This window comes from Helianthus annuus, chromosome 14, assembly GCF_002127325.2.
Source record: "Helianthus annuus cultivar XRQ/B chromosome 14, HanXRQr2.0-SUNRISE, whole genome shotgun sequence".
In the NCBI taxonomy this organism is placed as follows: domain Eukaryota; kingdom Viridiplantae; phylum Streptophyta; class Magnoliopsida; order Asterales; family Asteraceae; genus Helianthus; species Helianthus annuus.
In genome coordinates, this window is record NC_035446.2 from 142767820 (window position 1) to 142786443 (window position 18624).

At 35.0% G+C, this 18624-nt stretch overlaps 3 protein-coding genes and 1 non-coding gene across 5 annotated transcripts; 1 reads left to right on the forward strand and 3 right to left on the reverse strand.

The window, feature by feature from the left end:
• Window positions 1-247: 247 nt before the first annotated feature.
• On the reverse strand, window positions 248-319 carry TRNAQ-CUG. The gene has a single exon. It is a non-coding gene; the product is annotated as a tRNA-Gln (tRNA).
• Window positions 320-1669: 1350 nt separating this feature from the next.
• On the reverse strand, window positions 1670-1993 carry LOC110906004 (cyclin-dependent protein kinase inhibitor SMR6). The gene has a single exon (XM_022151364.2). It carries the CDS (start codon window positions 1991-1993, stop codon window positions 1670-1672), a length of 324 nt encoding a protein of 107 aa, XP_022007056.1.
• A 946-nt stretch (window positions 1994-2939) lies between these two features.
• Window positions 2940-10733, reverse strand: LOC110904072 (mitogen-activated protein kinase kinase 3). Of its 2 annotated transcripts, none has more exons than XM_035983337.1 (11): window positions 10539-10733; window positions 6958-7094; window positions 6619-6873; window positions 6308-6526; window positions 6085-6222; window positions 5789-5956; window positions 4511-4624; window positions 4309-4416; window positions 4140-4231; window positions 3574-3948; window positions 2940-3230 (listed from the first exon to the last, which is right to left on the reverse strand). In XM_035983337.1, the coding sequence occupies exons 2-10, from the start codon at window positions 7057-7059 to the stop codon at window positions 3588-3590; spliced, it is 1557 nt and encodes a 518-aa protein (XP_035839230.1). In that variant the 5' UTR covers window positions 7060-7094; window positions 10539-10733; the 3' UTR covers window positions 2940-3230; window positions 3574-3587. The 2 variants fall into 2 exon arrangements, with proteins under 2 accessions (XP_035839230.1, XP_022005569.1); XM_022149877.2 differs by having other exon boundaries at window positions 6958-7099; window positions 10539-10732.
• A 5935-nt stretch (window positions 10734-16668) lies between these two features.
• On the forward strand, window positions 16669-18071 carry LOC110906005 (F-box/FBD/LRR-repeat protein At2g04230). Its single transcript, XM_022151365.1, has one exon. The coding sequence runs from the start codon at window positions 16762-16764 to the stop codon at window positions 18016-18018; it is 1257 nt and encodes a 418-aa protein (XP_022007057.1). The 5' UTR covers window positions 16669-16761; the 3' UTR covers window positions 18019-18071.
• Window positions 18072-18624: the final 553 nt, after the last annotated feature.

Below are 18624 nucleotides of genomic sequence, written 5' to 3' on the forward strand. Positions count from 1 at the left end.
CCAACAGCATTTTGAGACGTTATAAAGTTTAATAACATGGTATCAATATATCATATAAATAATATATGCTTTCAACAACTGTCCAGATCACAAAAGCATCAGAATCACAAGAACCAACACTTTATGCAAATTCCTTAATCAAACGATTTAAATCATAAAAAATATTGGAAACAAGAAAATATAGAATCGAAATTATAAAAACATAGGGAATAATTACCATGAAATATTAAAAAAAAAAAAAAAAACAAGGTCCTACCGAGATTTGAACTCGGGTTACTGGATTCAGAGTCCAATGTCCTAACCACTAGACCATAGGACCACCTTTGTTAGCATCTTATGCATTAATTTATTATATTGAACCGGTTACAAGGAAAGGAACTTGTTAGCCTTTATTTAGCCATAATGATTCATTATTTCTTCTCGTTAATATCTATATTGAAAATTAAAAAATTAGATTGTACCATGTCTTTTTATACCTTTTCATCAAAATTAGATAACACAAGAAATAAGTGAAGCAAAAAATTATTACCAGTGATGCAAAGTCGATTTTAATCAGTTGTGGCCAAATGCCTCTCTCTCTTAGTGGTGTCCTTTTTACTTTTTAGTACATTGTATTCTTGAAAACAAGAGTATACTTATATTATAATAAATCCCTTGTTGAAGACTCACTCATTACCATTGATGTAAGATTCTTCCTCAAATATTAAAGTTGGTAGAGAGAATTAGAAGAGGCCAAGAGGGCTTTGATCCATAGTTGTACTCAGCATGGAAAAATCGGGATTAATCGTTGACTAGTCGGCCGACCACTGATTAATTTTTAGGTAATCCTCGCTAGTCGGCCAGAAAAATCGGTTCTAATCGGCCGGAAATAGTCTAATCCTTAAAAAATTACATATAAAATGTGTGTATAAATGTAGAAAACTAAAAATCACATATAACAATCTAAATCCGATTAGTCCCAACTAATCTCGATTAATCTCTAGTCGGTACCCCACCGTCCGACTAGCGACTAACGATTCTTACAATCATTGGTTGTACTTGTAGTGTTGTATGGTCATGTGTAAACGTACATTCACAAGTTTTTCGAGCTCAACCAACGTAACTTTTTTTGAACGGCCAACGAATCATCCAAATGAACTACTGGTAAAATTCACATCGGGATACACTCGCCTTCTAAACCGGGGAAAACCCTCACCTAGGGCTGAAGCCCATGAACACTCGCCCGAAAGCACGATAGTGCGGTAAGGTAAAATCCGCTCAGTTCAAAAATCGAACTAGTGAACACCGCCTACTCGCCTAGTCTCTAATCATCACCAGGTGCCGCAGAAACTAAATACTCGGGGTAGGAATTGAACCTAAGTCACTTAGAATACCATGTCTCTCCTTACCACTCCTTCACTAGCTCATTGGCTCAACCAAAGTAATTTTAAATTGAAATTTTTATACAAATAAGAGTTGCTTATTTTAAAAAAAAAAAAATACCAAATGTAAAAATGTTTTCAGGGAGAGAGAGAGGACTACAATACAACATTGATCATGAAAAATGAAAACCAACATTAGCAAAGACAACATCATACAAATCTAATTCTCATACTATTAATGATCATATACACAATCTATACATGGTAAAAAGAAGCCCAAACAGAAACTAAAACACACCCACACAAACTTAAGAAATGCATTTCCCTCTCTCCGAATTCGCAAAGTGTTCAAAGAAGGAATCCAACTCCGGTGAAGTAAAATACTCAACATCTCCTTTTCGTTGGCAGTTGGACACCGGCCGACGCTTCCTTGGTGGCGGTGGGCATCGAAACTTTTCAGGGACCCTCGATTCCTTCTTCGTCGGCGTTGTTGAACCCGAATCCAAACTTTCATCATATTCACCATTAATAGATACAGACTTCAACGGAGCACACATGGTGAGTCCGGAAATCACCCATATCTTCCCTTCGATCGAATCCCCATCCACTTGTTGCTTCTTCGAGAAACCCATATCGAAAACCGTTAATCGCAGCTTTCTGAATCAAACCCAAGATTGATTGATTAATAATCAACTCGTTTTGCCAACCAGAGGAAATGAAAGTATGAAGAGTATAGAGGAAGGAGGGAGAGGGAGAGGGATTAATATAATAAATAAAGAGGGAGAAAAAAACGAGTTAAATTGTGGGGGGTTTGGCGCCAATATTTTGCAACGGCTCTGATTCCCGCGCTTTTGAAATTTGGTTTTTTAGGGGAATAATAATGGGTATTTATTTACGAGTTACAGGGTTGTGGACCGGTGAAATGGTGATGGTGATAGTGGCGAGCGAGTAGACCGTGGGTTCACTGCCAGGCTATAATGAGCGAGTAACTGGGGGCCCATTAGATTCCCAGAAATTCTGCCACTAGTGCTTGAGTTGGCCTGTTGGCCCATAATCAATCATTTTTCAATTATTGTATTTTTTATAAATTAATTTTAACCTTTTTTTAATTATTAATTTTACAATTTGGAATGAGATTATAAAATAAAAACCAACACGTCCTGAGATATTGGTTCAATGGTTAAAAGGTTTGTCCTCCCTAGTGGAGACGCATGTTAGATTCTCGATTGGGCCATTTCGAAGGACATTTGGGTGAAGGGACGAATCAGGGTTTTAATCCCGGGTTCGAACCTGAAGGGGGGTAAGGGTTTACGAATTTCATCCGGTTCCCGCACATCAGGGGGACACGGTCTCATGGTGATCAAGGAATAAACCCAAGCATAGCGGGTTTACACATGAGATTCTTTGTCGTTCAAAAAAACTGACAGATTAATGAAATTAATTTTCATTTTATTTTCCGTCTTTAATTGAACTTTAAATATATTTATAGACATAATAATGACTCATTTAAAGATAATAGCTTTTATACATGAAAGTACATTATTAATGGACTTTTGAATTTATTTACTTACCAAGAAATTAAAAATAAAAATAAAAATTTTGATACTACTACTTGAATTAACAAAGTGTATTCGGTAAACAACTATGTTTCTCAACATCATTTAAATATATGTTGAGCAAGTTACTAGAAGGGTATCCGATATGTTGCAACTGTCACATACAAAGTTACATACACAGATAGAACGTTAAGGTTAAATACATTATACTTAGGTAGAACGTTAACGTATGTGCAAACATAGGTTCTAGCAAGAACGAACAACCCCCTTCACGCGTAGATCCCTTCACGAGGTGTGATATATAGCTCACCACCTAGACATCAAACGAGAAAAAACGTTTAATCTATGTATGCATTTAGATGAGAGATGTCAGAACATGTGGGTTAGGTAATAAACATGTCAAAAATTATAGGGGTGATACTAATATTATACGGGGCAACCTTTTTAAATTAAACGAGTGATGTTCAGGTTATACTAATATTATACGGGGCAACCTTTTTAAATTAAAGTTACAAAAATAAAGAGATGTCTACACACAACTAATTACAACCCATTTATAACCCGTCAACCCGTTTACAACTTCATTACAACCCATTTACTACCCGCCAACCCTTAAATGATAATGGTTTCAAAAGTAGCTATTGTTTACAGGTTACCTGTTATTAGTAATCTACTGGATGATGTAAAGCTCTTGTTTAGCAATGGAGTATCGGCCAATGATATTTCCAGCTTCCATAATGAATTGTTCTTGAAACGTTCCCATTCGTTTGCTCGGTATATCAATATTAAGATCCTTAAAATCCGGAACATCCTCTGCTTGTATACCATCTCCACATATAAGAAACTGGTTTCCAACAATAAATGAGCCTGAAACCCTAATTGCAACTCCATCTTCCCCGTGAGCTCTACATTGCAGCTTCTCAACCACATGCACAAGTTTATCAGAAGGCCATTCGCCAGCTAATGTACTCCTAATGCTTGATAAAGTGGTGTAAATATCATTTGGGCCAATAGATTCTTTCCCCGAGAAGCTGAAAATAGTGAAAAGCAAGATTAGCCCACGTTATCAGATGTAATTTGGTCATTTTATACAACCATGAGTCGTGTAACTGCTTAGGAATTGACACAGTGAGCTTTTACGTGTAAACTGATGTACAATAACATTTGAAATAATGTATAAATTTCATATCAAAATAAAAGGAGCAGTCTCAAGGAAGTATACCTGAAAGTCGAAGATTCGTTATAAAAACTCTTTGCGTATTGCCAAAGTTCATCACACCCGTCAAAAAGTAAATAATAATGTACTGCTAGCATCTGTTGATACGAGAAACACAGAGAATATAAATTTTACATATTACTTAATAGTTAGTCTTAAAGGAATAACAGCTTACATCTGCTAAATCTTTCATTCTTTGTGTTGGATCGAAAATATTACGGACAAATGCTGCTAAATCCACTTTGGAATCCTCATATTTTGTGATAAATGGATGTGAAAGAAGCTGCATAAGTACATCGATTATAAAAATAAGTTCCTCGATAAAAAAATTAAAATTCTTTTCAGATTATAACATATTTCTAACCTTCTTTTATTACCTGTTCAGCTGTTGGTCTTGCATCGGCGTCTTTCTGCAGACAAGCATCGATGAACGAACAGAATTCTGGAGAAAAAACGTCTTTTGGTGGTGATGGAGACGGGTCATCCAGGATCTGTTGAGATGGGCATATTTGGTAGCTGGTGAAAACTAGTAATTATATACAAGTCAAAATGGGTTGGGTTGACCCGAAACACTTTTTGACCCATAGTTATCGATAGCGAATAGCGACAACGTACCTATATGCTACGTAGCGATAGCGATGAAATAGCGCCCGCTATTTCGTGTTTAGCGATAAGGTAGTCAAAAATTTAAGAAATTAAATATAGCTATCTACATAACTTTTTTTATATATAACGTTAGTTTTATACTTTTTATGTATAAATTTATAAGTTTAAGGACCAAATGTAAACTAGTGAAAATAGGGGGGGTTAAATGTTAAAATACACAAACTAATTTTACACTTTTATCTAAATTTTTACAAGTTTTAATTACTAAATGTAACCTAATGAAAGATATAGGGGTTAAATGTTAAAATCTATAAACTTATTAAACCCTAGAAAGGCACAAAAACGCAGCAGCCGCTCTTCTCTTCTTCTTCTTCATAGTTTCAAGCAAGTTTCCCCAGCGACAGAAATTGCAGGTTTCCGGCCGGAGCAACAAAAACAAAAACGCAGCCGCTCTTCTCTTCTTCTTCATAGTTTCCAGCAAGTTTCCGGCAGAAATTGCAGGTTTCCGGCCGGAAGTCGTCGTCGGAATCCGCTATTCAGCGCTATACAGCATGTAGCGACCATGTCTCGCCTCGCCACGCTATTCGCGATAGCGGTCGCTATGGCCGCTATCGATAACTATGTTTTGACCAAAATTTTTTTTTTTAGTTTCGGTAAATATCACTACAAAAACATATTTGTCCCAAAATATAGATACACTTTAAACAATATTTGGCCCGTTTCTTTTTTTAACTAAGTATCTTGATTTTACCTATTTGGCCCGTTGAAAATATAAATATAATCCAAATCAACCCATTCATAAGTAAATACAATGAAATTGCCACCTCTACTTGACAGCATTATAATTCATTTATAAAGCTAACAAATATCTGGATATCAAACAACGGGCAACTTAACTTACAGCTTGAAACTTCATATGACAAGCATACACAAAAGTAATAAAACATGATGATTTAACTATGCTAGTGTCGAAACATATAAACCAACATGAGAAAGTTATAGACTTCTAGTTAATACTAAGAATTTAAGTAGTGACATGCATATGTTACCTGCAACATAAGATTAACAGGTCCTTCGTTTGCTGTATATGGAAATTCTCCAGTACCGCACTCAAATAGAGCAAGACCAAGGCTCCAAATATCAGCGGGATATGAATAATTTTCATTTTTGATTCGTTCAGGTGACATATATGTTACAGTTCCAACAAATGTAGCACACTGCATAAAATAATATAGGGATATTACAACGACATTTCTTAACAAATTGTTAGCTTTACAGATTATATCAGACAGCAAATGAAGTAACCACACATGTGAGCGCACATGTCAATCACGATAAACATTACCATTGCCATAGAATTCTCTAAACCAGCACTTATCCCAAAGTCTGTTATTTTTGTTTCTCCCTTAAGATTCACAAGCAGATTTGCAGGCTTTATGTCTCTGTGGACCAAGTACCTAACTCCATGCAAGTAACTTAGTCCCTTGAAAAAAGTATATGTATTTGAAATATCAATATAATGAAATATAAAAAGAAACCATGAAAAAGAAAAAAGAAAGCATCATTACTTGCAAGAGTTTTTTAACCATCGGAGAAAGGACTTCTTCAGGTATACGTCTTTGTCTTTTTATAATATCAGCTAAAGAACCGCCATCCATGTATTCTAGAGCAATACTTATTTGCCCTGAATCAGGCGTGTAAAACGCTCCATAAAATTCAACAAGACCTTGATAACAAGGGGCCTCGCATAATGTTCTTATCTCGGTAAGAAGTTGTTGCCTTTTCTCCTGTACTCAAACATTCACAACATAAAACTATAAAAATTGTTACATTCCAATAACAGAAGCATAAGTTACTACACAACAAGGGACATGCAGACCTTCTCAAAGATGTTGATCTTCTTTAACGCGATTATCCTATGAGTAGGAATATGAATCGCCCTTTGAACAACACTGCTTGCACCACTGCCTATAGCTCCGAATATTCTCATTTCATGTGAAGCACATTGATATGTTTTCTCCGTTTCATCCACATCTTTCACCGGTCTCGATGTGCATTTTTGCAATCCAAGCTCATTGATATTGTACACTCCATAAGATCTACTGAGTAAGTTAACCGTCCCACCATCCGACAGCTTCACATAAGCCAACACAAAACCAATAAAGTCATCATAAATTGTAATGCACCATTTTACCTTAAACTTCAAATATGAATTTACCATATAAGAATCAGAAGGATCCAAAGTTGACCCTGAAGAAAACCCCTTCTCCGCATCAAATAGCGGTACGAGTTTCTTTTTTAATTCCTCTAGCCCCGCCATCTTTAATAAACTTATTCCAATGCTACCACATCCTTCTATCCTGCCAATAACATAAACACACACGCATACATCAAGAATTAAAACAGGCAGCTTTATGAGTGTTTAACTAAGGTCAAATGTTACCATATTTCCATATAATCAATCATACAAAAATAATAAAATCCATACACATTGATTAGTAAATTTTACCATTTTAATCACACACATTTTCCCTAAGTTTTTCATAATATACACATATATATAATTTAAAATTGACTATATACATATATGTATAATTCAAGGTTTGACAATATACATATATGTATATACTCAATTTTAAACTATACATATCAAACTGTAACAATACTACAATAGTAAAATTAAACGGTAAAATTGCACACTCAATTGTCTATATTACCCCTCACAAGTACTGATGAGATCAACCTTAACATATCCAATTTAAATAAAACATTTCTTCCTCTAGGATTTGATGGTTTGGAATTGTTTTATAGTCGATGGTGATGGATTCAAGTTCCCGAGATATGATTGGGCGGTTGTATACTTTAGATGTCGGATTTGATTGTTCGTGATAACCTACACTTTATGGCGATGTTTTGTAACGGATCTGAGAGACTTGACTAGAGTGTTGATTAATATGTTTATGGGTTTGATGTTAGTGACTGTTACTTGGAATGTACTAGTCTATGGGATTTGTTAGACCGCTGTCACTTGGGATTTTGTTGTTTTAAGAGCTATGATATCTTGCTGAGCTTTGTTGTATATTTGGTTAACTCTTGTTGTGGCGATTGGCAAATGCAATTGATACATGGAGCTCGTTGTATGTTGCCTATGTTGAGGAACTGTTGGTTATAAATTTTCAGTTTTTAACAATGATGCATTGCTGAGCTATGTGGGTGGTACATAACTTTGGCGATGATGATTAACTCTTGGCGTGGCAACTGCACTGCTTGAGACAAGCAACCAGATAAGGTGCAACCATGAGTCTAAGTCGATGCAACGCAAATGAAACCGCTTATATTTGGGATATTTATATTGTTTTATTTTGTAAGTTGCTTATGCATTGGGGTGTTGTACCTCATGCTTTGTTAGTTTTTTTGGGTTTCATTTGGTGTACGTGTTGCTTTATACGTATTTTATTTTGTTCCTTTATTGCATAGGCCAAGTGAGCCCGTTTAAAACATGTGGGTTTCTTGATTTGTTGACATCGGTGTTTCTTTGGTGGGTGGATTTTGGGGTGGTTTTTGATCGGTTAATGTTTATTTTTTTTAATAAAAACGTCACGTTTCACGACCCGTTCCACTCCTCCCTTTTTTAGCACCACACCACTTTGTTTGTTTTGGAGGTATTTTGGTGATGAAAATGGTGGTTGAAGGTGATGGTGGTAATAGATGATAGTTGTAGTAGTGACGGATGGAAGTTATGATGGTGATTTGTGTTGATTATAGTAATTAACGGTAGGTGGTGTTTAGATGATGGTAAACGATAGGCGGTGTTCAAATGGTGGTTAATGGCGGTAACTATTGGTGTTTGGATGGTGATGGTTGTTTATTATGGTAAGGTTGCGATGGTGGTGGTGCAAAGTGCAGGTCAGCGGGTTCCATGGCATTTCATGGTTAGGATCAAGGTGGACTTACATTTGAGCACAGTGGTACTGATGTGGTGAAGGTGCAGAAGGACGCAAAGTGTTATGGGTTTTAATCTGGAGGGTTCAATGTGTTAAAGTCGCAAGATTACTAAAATACCCTTTGACCTAATGGTTAAACCAACGAGGACTTGACAAATGGACGCAAGCTGAAGCGAAATGAAAACCTCAAGTACACAAGTTTCCATTTTTTTTTTCAAATAGGGACGCAAGTAGACTGATGATTACCATTGAGTGAACTAGCTGACACTAAGACCACACGATGTGGGCGCCAACTACCCTGTGTCCAGTGTGGGGCACGGCGTTGTGGTTGGGGCTTGAGGATCTCCACCGGCGTGTGGGCAAATGTGTGGGTGAGGTGGCGGTGTTTCATTGGTGGGTGGATTTTGGGTTGGTTTTGAATGGTAAATGTTTATTTTTTTAATTTTTTGTTTATAAAAACACCACTTTCCACGCCCCATTCCACTCCTCCCTTTTTGCACCACGCCACTTTTCTAACGCGTGCTGACGTGGCTGCCACATGTCGCATAACGCCCCATTTTCATGCCCCTCCACACCGAATGTTCTAACAAAGTAATAAAATTGCTTACAAATGTAGAATAGCTCGAAAAAATTATAATATGACAAATCATCTTTCCAAAAAATAATATGATAAATCATCATCAATTCATCAAACACTATGATGAAAATGACCAAAGAATATTTTCAAAAGTAATATCGATCTTGACTGTCGAAAATGTAATGTGAATTTAGTAACACCAGTATCTGATTTTTGAAGAATTTAAATAAAAAGTCCTCTAGTTTCACTGGGTTAATATACAACTACTATTTCTTTATTTCTTTTTTGTTTCTTAGAGAACTTTGTTTGGTAAAATACCAAGTAGTTGCAAGAAAAAAGCAAACATATCACAAGGAGTTGAAGAAGTAGAAAGTTGTTAAAAAATAGAATCATTTTAGTTATATATATAACTTTAATAAGCATATGTATAAAAATCTTTATACAAGCCAAAGTTGTTTTAGAGCTGGCCATGCTTGATAAATGGTTTGCACAAAGCGACGCTATATTTAACACAACTATCTTGTTAGGACTTCATGAGCCTAAACACAACATATTTAACAAATTGACGGGTATAGTCCTTAATCCTGCGCCGACCACACGAAGCAAGCTTAGGTCGCGCGCAGTGAGCCATGCTCAAAACAGACAAAATCTAACACTATCAGTATCCGTATATGATAACCTTGAATCGGTGATTGTATAATCTCTTTGTCAATTTCTGGTTCCAAATTTCAGCATAATTTAGGATCTTGCTCTCCATCATCAGATGGTATTATTCAATATTAACATTACAAAATTCCATCAAGTTCCTAGGTTCAAAACTCTCTAGAGGGCAAGAAAGAGATAGAACAACACTCATGGAAGACAAATGATAGCATGAAAAAAATTTCGGTCTCTTCTTGAATAACTATCTACAAACTTAATTTCCGAACATTAAACACAAAACGGAAGCCCTAAACAGTTCACAAAGAGATCAAACAGTAGAAGCAAATACACATAGCCAGCCAACTGCTGTGTCATCACACTCTATAAAAACATCATCGATGAAGCAGATAAGTCATATCACACAGTCAACATTGAAATATTTCGGTCTACACGATGTTCAGCAATGTTACACAAACAAAGACTAACAAACTACAAAGCATCTTATGCGGCAGTTTCAATCAATACGATCAAATCAACGGATCGCGTAGGGTTCCAAATCAATCAACGATCATGTATATTAACCGTAACAATTTTAACCTAAAAACATGAAATTAACAGAAGTTGAAAGAGACTAACCTCGGTCTAACGATTTCGCTAATTAGGGTTACGATTCTGTGCGTGATTGATATATATATTATAGCATTCTGAGCTCCAGTTTGTGTAAAATTGACGGAGCTATTGTTGTTATAGTTGTGTATGTATATCGTCTTCTCTCTCTCTCCTCGCCAAATTCTGCAGTTTCTCTCTCTAGGACGGAGAAGGAAAGGTTTTACAGATATGAAAGGGAAAGGAAGAAAAGGCTAAAATGAAATGAGCAGTTCAAACCCTCGTACTTTGTAGTATGTACGTTTCTGGTTTCAACTTTGGTAAATTGTAATTTGACCCCTCTTACTTTGATGGGTAAAGTTCTTGTACAAATAATCTTAACATACTAAACATACAAATTGAAGGAAAACTCAAAAAGACAAGGTGGCATTTTTGTAATTATCAATAACTATCAAAGTTACTCTACAAATACCTCTAAAAAAAACCTAACCACTCCCCCCACCCCCAAAAAAAACCTAAACCCCCCCACCCCCCAAAAACCTAAAAAAAACCTACCCCCCCCCCACCCCCAAAAAACCTAAAAAAAAAACCTAACCCCCCCCACCCCCAAAAACCTAAAAAAAAACCTATCCCCCCTCCCCCCCCCCCACCCCCAAAAACCTAACCCCCCCCCCCCCCCCCACCCAAGCTAAAATGCTAAAAACTAAACCCCCCAAAAAACCTAAAAAATCTAAAAAATAAAAAAAAAACACAAATTATTTTATTTTATTTTTTTAACATTTTTTATTAAAAAATCGCTACTTTTAGTAGCAGCAACAAAAAAAAAAATTTTTTTTTTTTTTTTTTGCTAACGAAATGTAGCGATTTTTTAATAAAAAATGTTAAAAAAAAATTGTGTTTTTTTAGGTATTTTTTGTTGTAACTTTGATAGTTCGTGGTAATTACAAAAATGCCACCTTGTCTTTTTGGGTTTTCCTTCAATTTGTATGTTTAGTATGTTAAGATTATTTGTATTTGATCTTTTGCCTACTTTGATACATCTTTGTTTCATTTCATCTTTGAAATTTAACGTAAATTACATATTTGGTCCCGTTTGTAACATTTATGTTTTCTGTTTTATACAAAGAGTAAACCTTTGAAACTATGTAATGCTCATCGAATCAAATTTGACTGTCTCAAATTAACCGAATCATGTCCCTGTGTATTAAACCGGGTTAATTCAAGTTAATAATGTTGAAAGTTAATCCTAAAACTTGTATGAGTTGAAAGTTGAAGGGCCTAAGTGAAAGATTGATATAATTAGTTATTATTAAAGTTTGATTTATTTTAGGTAAGTCTTGGAGATAAAGTTTAGTAATTGATTAAGGAAAGGTTTAATTACCTTGGAGAGCAAGTTTAGCTTAACTATAAATAGGGGTCTAGGTTAATGTTTTTATTAGTCCCTTTCTTCGTATCTTTGTTTGATTGAATAGAAAGAGTCGCGGGTTTGTCCCCCCAATATCTCGTGTTCGTGTTTGTTGATCGTGTTCGTGTTTGTTGATACGATTGTTTGAACTGTCTGGGCCAACAATTGGTATCAGAGCCGTAAGCTCGTATAGAAGATCAAAGCTTATGAAAGATCGTTCGAAACCGTGTCGTCACCGTTTGCGTTTGACAATAAATTTGTTCTTGCTGTTGCGTTGACCAAAAAGGTGTGGTACTTGACTCTTTGTTTTGTGCTAATCATAAAATATTATCTTATTTGCTCTAGTAGCTTACATCGATTAAAAAAAGAAAATATCTTCTTTGTTTGTTTGGGAGTTGTGTCATCAGAAAGCAAATTATAATCATCGATTTGCAAAAGTCATGAATTAATATGTTTTGTATGAAAGATTGTTTTGAATAAAGAATAAATTAATTTTCTAAAAGAATTAATTTGTTCAAATTAATTGATCAAAGAAAAGAAGCAAGTTTTAGAGTTTGAATAGACGGTTCAGGTTCAAGATTGTGAATAACAAAGAAGATACCAAGCAAGTTTGTTTCTTTAATCATAAGGGGATACGGTGTGGGTGAGAGATCCAGGCGGCAAACCCGTTTGCCGCGCGGCAAACACCGCCGCCGACCAAGTTTGGTCGCGGCAAAAGTTGTAAAGCGGCGAGCCATTACCGAAGCGAGAAGAAGAAAGGAAAAAGAGAGGGGGGTATGGGGTGGGGTCCATTCCAATCTCAACCAATCACACCTTTTTCCTTTTTTTTTTTAAAAAATAGTTTACCACTTCACCAAGTGTTTAAACCATTGCCAACATTTTTCACCAAAGTTTAAACACTTTTGCCTAATTGACATGGCGCGCTCTCATTAGTCGGTTTTTTGGTTTGCCACTTTAAAGTGTTTAACCACTCCTTATACCCTAAGAAAAACAAATTTGTGTTTAGCAAGATTGTTTTCGGGTAATCAAGAATGTTGTTCTTGATGGTTTAAAGAAAGTAAGCAAGTAGGAAAGTAAATGAGAGCGTTCTTGAAAAGAAAGTAATCGAGAACGTTTCTTAAAGAAAGAAAGAATGAAAGAGAAGAAAAGTTTGTAGTGTTTGGTTATTTAGTAGAGATTGGTTTCGGGATCGGGAATCAATTCTAACTAAAAAAAATACCAAACCGGAAAAGAAAGTAAGGATAAGAAAGACACGATGGTGAATGGCGGACTACCGGTATTGACGAAATCGAACTACAAAGTGTGGTCGATAAAGATGGAGGGATTTTTGAAAGACTATGACTTTTGGGACGTTATTGAACCTACAGTCGACGTAGCTGTAGATGAAAGGAAGATGTACACCGTATTGGGGTACATATGTCAAACCCTACCGGAAGACATCTTGGTACAAGTTGGCATACTCATGAATGCTAAGGAAGTATGGCGTGCCTTGAAGATTCGATTTCTTGGAATCGATCATGTACGAAAAGAAGAACAAGAAAAAGCAGCTTAAGAAGCCGCTGAGAAAGAAAGATTGGATAAGATCGCTGAGAAAGAAAGATTGAATGCGATTGTTCAAGAAGAGCAAGCTCGTAAGAAAGAAGCTCAGGAAGCTGTAGAGAAAGAAGAAGCTTTGCAAGCTGTTTTGGTAAGTGAAGAAAAAGAAAGATTAAATAAAGAAAACGAAAGAATTTCTTTAGATGAAGAAGAGAAGAGTGTGAATCTTCAGGTATGTTTTCCGAACTCAAACAACTTTGAAGATGAAGAAACTGCTAAGATCAGTTTGCAGCAGCGAAGCAAGAAACCTGCTACTGATCATGATAATGAAAGAAAGAATATAGTAATGAATGAAAGGAAGGATTTAGCTGACAAATCTGTACATATAGAATCGTATGTGAAAGTCAAAAGTCGAGCATCTGTTGAAGAAAAATTAGAACTGGATGAAAAATTCAGATTAATAGTCAGAAAGAAAAGCCCAACAGGATCTGATAAAGAAAGAAAGGCTAACCCAATTGAGAGTTTTGGGTCAAAGTCGAATGGCCAAGAATGTTTAGATAAACAAAGAAAGAAAAGAAGAGTGAAGAAAAAAAACTTGTCAATTGAACAAGTGATGCAACAAATATGCGAAGATAGAAAAGTTCAAGAAAAGAAAGTGTTCAATGATTTCGGATCTAAGATGAATGTTAATGGTTTGAATGATGAGCGTGAAGAACCTGTTAAACAGGTTTGTTACAAACAAATGAAAAGAAAGAATAAAGGCAGGCCAATGATAGAAATTGAAGAGTTGAGAGTGCTATTTGGGATTCAAGACCTTGGCGGTACAAAGTCAAGAAAGTTCGAGTCGAGTTTTTGGATTAAGGGGGAATGTTGAAAGTTAATCCTAAAACTTGTATGAGTTGAAAGTTGAAGGGCCAAAGTGAAAGATTGATATAATTAGTTATTATTAAAGTTTGATTTATTTTGGGTAAGTTTTGGAGATAAAGTTTAGTAATTGATTAAGGAAAGGTTTAATTACCTTGGAGAGCAAGTTTAGCTTAACTATAAATAGGGGTCTAGGTTAATGTTTTTATTAGTCCCTTTCTTTGTAAGTTCGTATCTTTGTTTGATTGAATAGAAAGAGTCACGGGTTTGTCCCCCCAATATCTCGTGTTCGTGTTTGTTGATCGTGTTCGTGTTTATTGATACGATTGTTTGAACCGTCTGGGCCAACAAATAAAAGTTTCATATAAATGTATTTTGATTCGAGGGATGAACACTCCACAGCGATATAGGGTCTGAGATTTTGAGGGACAAAGACGCATTGTGACTCGTCAAACGTGATAATCAAAACTTAGCGAGTGACTTAAGGTTTATGTTATGGGTTGGCTTCTAATTATGCGGTGAAATACCTAGACATATTGAATACAGAATTCCTAACCCTGATATTTTTAGATGGACATCCGAATTGGTTAAGTTCGAAAATTGTAATTTTCAATTCGATTCGAAAATCGAAAACCGAATTCAAACTTTTTACTAGCACAAGTAGAAAATTTGCAAACCAAATTCGAATAAGAATTCTAATTCATTTTGTTTCAAAATTTGGGTTTTTGAGTTAGCTATTCATATTTGAATATTAATCACCCATATTCGGGTTTTAGGATGGTTTTAATGTCAAGATTAGATAGTTAAAGTTTCGACATTGTTTATTGATAGGGGTGTAAAGGGGTTGAGCCTAAATTTGACTAGGCTTGAGCTCGTTTAACTTATGGTTTAATTTACGTTACACGGATCTTTAAATTTCATTTTGTTTTTTTTTTTATTCCTATTCAGTTGTATAATTATTTTGTCACCAATTATAGTGTAACTAATAATAATACATACATCTAAAAAGTATATTTAATCTATTTAATATATAGCATGTGTTTACTAAATAATAATAACTAGAATTTAAGACTTTGCGCAACGACGACACTGTCAGGAAAAAAATAGACTTAAAAATGTTGATATATGCACACAGATTACGTGTTAATTTACAAAAATTAGACGGGACCGTAAAATATAGAAAAGAATAAGCAACTTGACTTAGGATTCAAGCATTTCCACAAAGCTATTTAACATGAAAAAATAGACGTAAAAGAATTTACTCATACACGTGTGTTGCAACGTGTTAATTCGTCAATTTATACAAAAATATAGAGCATTCTTGTAGAAAGCAGAATAACTAAGTCAAAACAACAAAAAAACCACGTAAAAAATCTCAACTCAAATGGTAATAAAAATAGCTAATGTGGGGTCAGCCCACTTTGTAGAGACTAGAGAGGTACATGCCTCTTAGAGAGAAGGTCTCGGATTCAAATACAAGCGAATGCGTAGTTTGGATTTATTTGTGTAATGTACACTCTAGAATAGTTTCATTTGTCGTTCAAAAAAATAATAATAATAATAATAATAATAAGAATAATAATTACTATTATTATTATTATTATTATTATTATTATTATTATTATTATTATTATTATTATTATTATTATTATTATAAAAGCACGTAAAAACTTTTACGTGAATAAATAAAAATAAAAGCTATTAATGTGTTATAAAATAGAATCACCTTCTTTGATTTTTATGCTTCTCAAACTTGTACAAAAACTAAATAAACTTGTAAAAAATTGAATAATAAAAAGTTAATGGTTTATGCTTCACAAACTTGTACAAAAACTATATAAATTGAGTAGTAAAAAATAATGTTTTAAAATCCAGTTTTTATACCGTACCGGATTTGACCCAGAAACGGTTTAGCCGATTGTATCGGACGATTAAACCGGATGTACCAGACAATTTAACCGGTTCTACCGGGCAGTTTAACCGGTACAACTAGGCGGTTTGAACCTGTTTTTAAAACATTGGTAAAAAGCAAACAAAAATGAAAAGTGTAAATTAAGGGTGGGTTAATATGCAATTTGAGATGATTCCTACGAACTTTTTATTAAATGCAACGCGATCGATCAATATTCTGAAAATTCATTCTTTTGAATTTTGAAATGGTTTTGTTAACTTACGATCCAATCGGAGATTATTAAATAGCTCTTTTATTAAATGCCACTCGATTATGAAAATCTGAAAAAATCAACGTTTTAAATTTTGAAAAGATTTTGTTAACTTATAAACAACAAGTCGTTTTAATTAATAGATGAAACCCTAACCTATACAATAACTCAACATAAATACGGTAACTTGGATATTATTCCATTCGATATTATTTTACAACCACAACCACCTATAAAATTACTAGCGATCCTACAACACTTCTCACACAACTTCAAATCTATAAACATGCCAAGGGCAACCCAGAAGCAAACCCTCAAAAGATTACGTGTAGAAGAAGGAAAAAAAACTGACACAACAGTGGCGGACAGGCTTACAGACTTGCCGGAATCCCTGCAACTTCACATTCTCTCTTCTCTTGAAACCAAACACGCTTTTAAAACATCAGTTCTATCGAAATCATGGGCTTCTAAATGGACTTGTGTCCCACTTCTCAACTTCAGTTCATTTGGTTTCAAAAAACTCAACGAGTTCGATAAGTTCGTTTTCAATACATTATCTATTCGTCGATCCGCAAAGCTGGAGAAACTAACATTCAGACGCCACGGAATATGCAGCGCCAAGATTTTAAACAAAGTGTTCGATTACGCGTTTTCAGGAGGGGTGAAAGAACTGGATGTAAGCATTATACGGAGCAGGAAAGACAAGAGTTGGCCGATATTGGAACATATGACGTCGGATTCATTAACAAGTTTGAAACTAGACAGCAACAGTAACATGGGCTGCTCGTTTTTGGGCCCAAGATCAGGAGGAGCGTTTAACAAACTGACCAGTTTGTATCTCAAAAGGGTGATTATTGGGGATCTTGATCCGTTCTCAGGGTTTCCCGCATTGAAGAAGCTAACATTGGTGAGTTGTAATCTTCTTCAGACAGATGGAACTACTAATACTTTGAATGTACATGCTCCGCAACTTTTGGAGTTAACCATCTCTGATTACTATGTCAATTACCGCTGCCAACTCACGACTCCAAACCTTAGATATTTCAATTGTCGAGGGTGTAATTTCCCGCGGTTGCAGGGTGGTGGTCTTCCTGTTCTTGACACGGTGGTCATCGATTTCATTGGCTCTTGTCGCGAAAACCAACGGAGGAAAACCTTTGATGATCTGATGATGTTGTTTAATACTTTACATAATGCCAAATCGCTTACGCTTTACTCGGCTGTTGTTCAACTGATGACGTTTTTTCTGGAGGACTTGGCGAAACGATGTTCGCCTTTTCAGGAGTTGAAGTGTTTGAAGATGGATTTTAGTCGGTTTCATTATCAAAGGTTGTTTGAAGGGGACTGCAGGTCATTGGGTGAATTGTTAAAAGTTGTTCCGAGTGTGAAGGGTTACTTGCTGAAGAATTCACATGAGGCAAAGTGCACCATGGTGTATCCTGATTATGATGATCCACTCCAAGAATCTACATGCTCAACCTCACAAGCTTCTAAAAGGTGCAAGTGTGTGCAAATCAGTACTATCAAACTTGAAGGAAAATGATGAATCTCAAAACGTCCATGGTATAATGATATGATATTTTTCTTGTTAGTAACTTTTTGGTGATACATTTACAACTGCATTAGTTATTTGTTTTTATCATTGTAACTTTTGGTGATACATTTACAATTGCATTAGTTCTTTGTTGTAATCACTGTTCTTATTTTTGCTACATGATTATATAAAGTAGTTACAAATTACAAACTAGTTACATTTATGTTGTAAGTTCTTATTTTTATTTGTGACACCCAAGTAATGGAAAAAGCTGAAAATATTAAAATAGTTAAAGGAGATTTATGTCAAAACATGAAACTTGAAGTGGTTTATTATTGTAGGGTTGAGATCCTGTACAAACAGTGCTAATTATAAGAACCGTAAGAACAGATCTGAACCATTGTTAATTTAAATCAAGGGTTGATATTGATTATAAATAAAACTCTTATAATTAAAAATTACTACTAACAAATTAGGGGTAATTTTGTAAAATTGCTAGTCATTTGACCATTTTCTATTAAATACAAATTCCACCAAGGTTTTTTAAACTAAAATAACTTTTATATACTTCATTATTTTTTTTAAAAATATATACCATAAAATCAAGTATTTTTT